This window comes from Saccostrea cucullata, unplaced genomic scaffold, assembly GCF_032062105.1.
Source record: "Saccostrea cucullata isolate Sc308-1 unplaced genomic scaffold, CSIRO_AGI_Scuc_v1 ctg22737, whole genome shotgun sequence".
Lineage (NCBI taxonomy): Eukaryota > Metazoa > Mollusca > Bivalvia > Ostreida > Ostreidae > Saccostrea > Saccostrea cuccullata.
This window is the reverse complement of record NW_026934662.1, coordinates 2,079-5,962: the sequence shown is the minus strand read 5'-3', so window position 1 is coordinate 5,962 and position 3,884 is coordinate 2,079. Positions and strand designations below refer to the sequence as shown.

At 33.0% G+C, this 3,884-nt stretch overlaps 1 protein-coding gene across 1 annotated transcript; it reads right to left on the bottom strand.

Moving 5' to 3' along the window:
* Nucleotides 1-555: 555 nt before the first annotated feature.
* On the bottom strand, nt 556-2,453 carry LOC134241145 (uncharacterized; the record flags this gene model as incomplete). Its single annotated transcript, XM_062723228.1, has 5 exons — nt 2,171-2,453; nt 1,620-1,742; nt 1,415-1,528; nt 1,242-1,316; nt 556-680 (listed from the first exon to the last, which is right to left on the bottom strand). Coding segments are annotated over exons 1-5 (501 nt in total), but the record flags the coding sequence as incomplete, so codon positions are not given.
* Nucleotides 2,454-3,884: the final 1,431 nt, after the last annotated feature.

The following is a 3,884-nucleotide window of genomic DNA, read 5'->3' as shown; positions in this document are numbered from 1 at the left end:
AAAATGAGGACAGAAAACTCGATAATTTAAAAAAAACAACTTTTTTTTCCAAACTGATATATTGAATTATGAACAAAAATTTTACATTCAGAAAGATTGGAAGGTCATTTATCCATTTCATGCATATTTGATAATTTGGTGATGTTTTAAGCCTTATTTGAGTTAATATTTCGTATCTCTTTAAGGAAAGAAAAGAAGCAATGAACTGGCCTAAAATGAATAAAGTAAATCAATTACTAATGAGCTATTCTTTGTAGCATAAGAGGTAGTACATGTCATTGCCGAAATGCAAGTTATATAATTAAATAATATGTCAGAAGTACGCAAGAATCGAAACTACATGTAAGCTATGGAACGCCGTAACTGCTTTATGTGGAGAACTTTCATTATATGCTGGTACTTTGTCATTATATGCTGGTATTTTGTCATTATATGCTACTACTTTGAAAGTATGAAAGTTCTGCACATCAGGCAGTTATGGCGTTCCATACTATGCGCTCACTGTTTTTTTTTTTGGTAGATATAACAATAAAAGTCGATTTTAAGAGTACTTACAGTACTAAACGGGTTTTCAGAGACAATCGGGGGTTCGGGTTTGTCAATATCTATAGGGTCTGTCGGTCGACCATCCGTTATCACGATCAATCTTGATGTTGGAATGATATCCGTTGTAAGGTTTCCTACAATATGGAATATTAGAATAAGCACAATGTAAAGATAAACTGTAAAATCGCAGGTTTTTTTTTTTTTGGGAGGGGGGATTTTCGTTGCTTTCGAGGTATGAAGAGACCTACAAATTCATGACCACCACAAAATGTAAAATTTTATAAACATTACTACTCCACATCTCTCCAACCGCGAAATCAAAATAATTTCTTTTTTTCTCAAACCTAGAAAATTTGCCCCAAAGAAAATATGTGATTTTATAATGGCGCTTGAAATATTATTGAAAAAAAAATTATTTGTCTCCCGTTTGGTTGTATACTTGTAAAATTTAAAGAAAATTGGCGATATTTGTATTATAACTTTATGCATTGCTTCGTGAGAATTTAGTTTTAATAATAATAGCGATTAAGTCATTAATCCTGAAAAATTATAATTTTATACTTTAATTCCAAAACAATTTCTCCGAAATAATTAAAATGCAGTGTAATACAAGAATGATCGGAAAACTAGTAGAAAAAGGTGATCAATCGATCGTTAGATGGGATACATGTATATATATTATTTTCTTATCCAACCTCTATTGAGAAAACATGATGTGGCCAGAAGGAATCCAGCTTCCATAGGAGAACTTCCCCTGCATTCAATTCTATCTGAAAAAACAAAAGTAAGTCTGTTGTTATCATCATTCTTACTGAATATATGAGACAATTGATTTAACCAAAAAAAAAAAAAAAAAAAAAAAATTTACCGACGCACTTCCTAACAGATTCATAGTTGTTTGATGGATAGTGGAGAAACTTGACCTCTTGACCAAAACACAGAACTGCCACGTTTTCATCTTCCTCCCTGTGATCAGCGATTTCTGGTTTATAGAAAAAAGGGGAAAAAATCACCGATTGTTGACATTGTAACGCAATAAAATATACCGAAATATGATTTTAAATAGAATTAACCATTTATAATGTCCAGGAAACTTCTTTTCATTTGCCTATACCCCTCTCCGGCCATGCTCGCTGATGTATCAAGTAGAAAGACGGTATGCATTCCTTTTCCTTGTAGGTGATGTCTTTGGAGAACTTGAAATCAAATTTAGAGTAAGGAGATGTTTCTTTTTCTTGGGAATATTGAATTAGAAAGTTAATCACATTCTACTGTATATGGCATTTATTTGTTCTTTAGACTAAGACTACACTTTTGTACTTTCCTATTAAGACAATAATTCATGTTATCTTTAGCGTACTGCAAAGGGATACAAAACGAGAAAAAAAAATTACATTCAGACTTTTGATCTTCTTGTAAGATTTGAAACTTATAATCAGAATATAGATAACAATCGACAAATATTTCTCAAACAAGATTAATAGATACTTTTAAAATGATTATCTTATGGGGGAAAAAATCTTACGTTATCTGATACAGACCATAACTCTATAAAATACATATTTTATTTCACATATGTTATTTCCTTAAAAGCTTCATAACAGTGTTGGTCTATATAGCATACGTTCAAATGACTCTTCCCTGGCTCGTTGGTGCCAGTATTGCATTTCTTCCATTCCATGTTGCATTTTCTAATATTTCTGAAATAAGTGATTAAATGTATAATTGACTTTAACTGAGACAAATATATGCACATACCCCCAAGAAACGAATACTCACTTAAAAGTAATCAAATTCCAACGGAGAAATGAAAAATATAAATTCTTCCTTGTAATTTAAAAATATTTATCAATCCTCTCTCATCGTATGCAGACACGCAAAAATAAAATCTTCCTAGATTGCTGCTATATTTGTAACTATTCAAAGGATATTTATGTTCAGAATTATAAATCTGCTGTGATTTTTTTTTTTGGGGGGGGGGGTGTTTGAGTTTCTTTTAATTTTCATTCATTAAAATTACTTTTCAATTTTTAGGCGCAGTTAGTGCAGGATTTAGTAAGGTAATAGGGTTCTTTCACATTTCCATTTATCTTAAAATAATTTGAGTATGGTAGGTTCTATCTTTATAAGGGACCCTTCGAATTCACAATAGCTCAATCGGCATTGCGCTCGCTTCGTGATCGGGAGGTCGTGAGTACGAATTTCGGTCGTGGCGGACCTTAGTCAACAAAAAATTGGGTAGCAACTGTTCCTTCGCCATGCGATCAGCACTCTAAATTAAAAGTTGCGGGGACTTTGATTGAGACCTTAAAAATAAACAAGGACACGTGTCACGACAGGCGTTGGCACGATAAAGATTGGTATCCATGCTCAATAGCCTTGAGTGCCTAGTAAAGGTCAAAATTTGATGCTCTCCACCGGTATATGGTGAGATTCTCGCATGAGACGTAAAACAACATGCGATCAATCATTTAAGAATGCTGACACTGGAAATGGAATTGTCTCACTTATTTAATTTTTAAACAATTATGAAACTCATTTTTTTTCAAAAGAGAATACAAAAGATTTCCTTTTCCGATATTTCACGATCATTACAAGGACCACAAGGCGGATGTAATCTGTCGGCAGATACTCACTCATCTGTGACAGCTAATCCCACATCTGATGATTGAGAGTCCGTGTTTGCTATGCTCCTGATTTGTAACGTTGGAATTAACTTATGAACTTGAACTCATCTCCTCAAGTTCATACACTTCATTGCTTGTATCATACATTATAACTTAATGTACATATTCTACTAGTATTTGTTTGGATTTTTTTTAATATTACTTGTATGTCAGTAGTACACATTGAAGATATGCCATCTTATGAGTACGCCATACATTGTTTGTGAAAGAATGCTTTTCTTACAATAATTGCTTTTTCGTTATTTTTTTGTTACCTAAATTGAATAATTTAATTTAAACGACAATATGATTATATAGAAACGTGTCAGGTGTCGTCAGTCAGGAAATCAACGTAATCAAGTCAATATATTTTTTACATTGTCTTTACTGCAAGAATGCATATAAAGATTCATGTCTTTCTTTGCTTCAATTTAAACAGTCGCATTTAACGGTTTATAAGTTTAATACTGAATCCACAAAAACAACATGTCGCCTACTTGATGCAGTGGTTATCACTTCTGATTCTAACGTCGAGAGGTTGAATCCACTGCGGGATGTAGAGACCGGTCATTTAAATGAAACTTTATAAACTGAGGTCCTGTGTCGCAGTAGGTGTTGGCACGATAAAGTTTTTACACTGCCCAGTGACCCTGCATGGCGAAAATATGTATA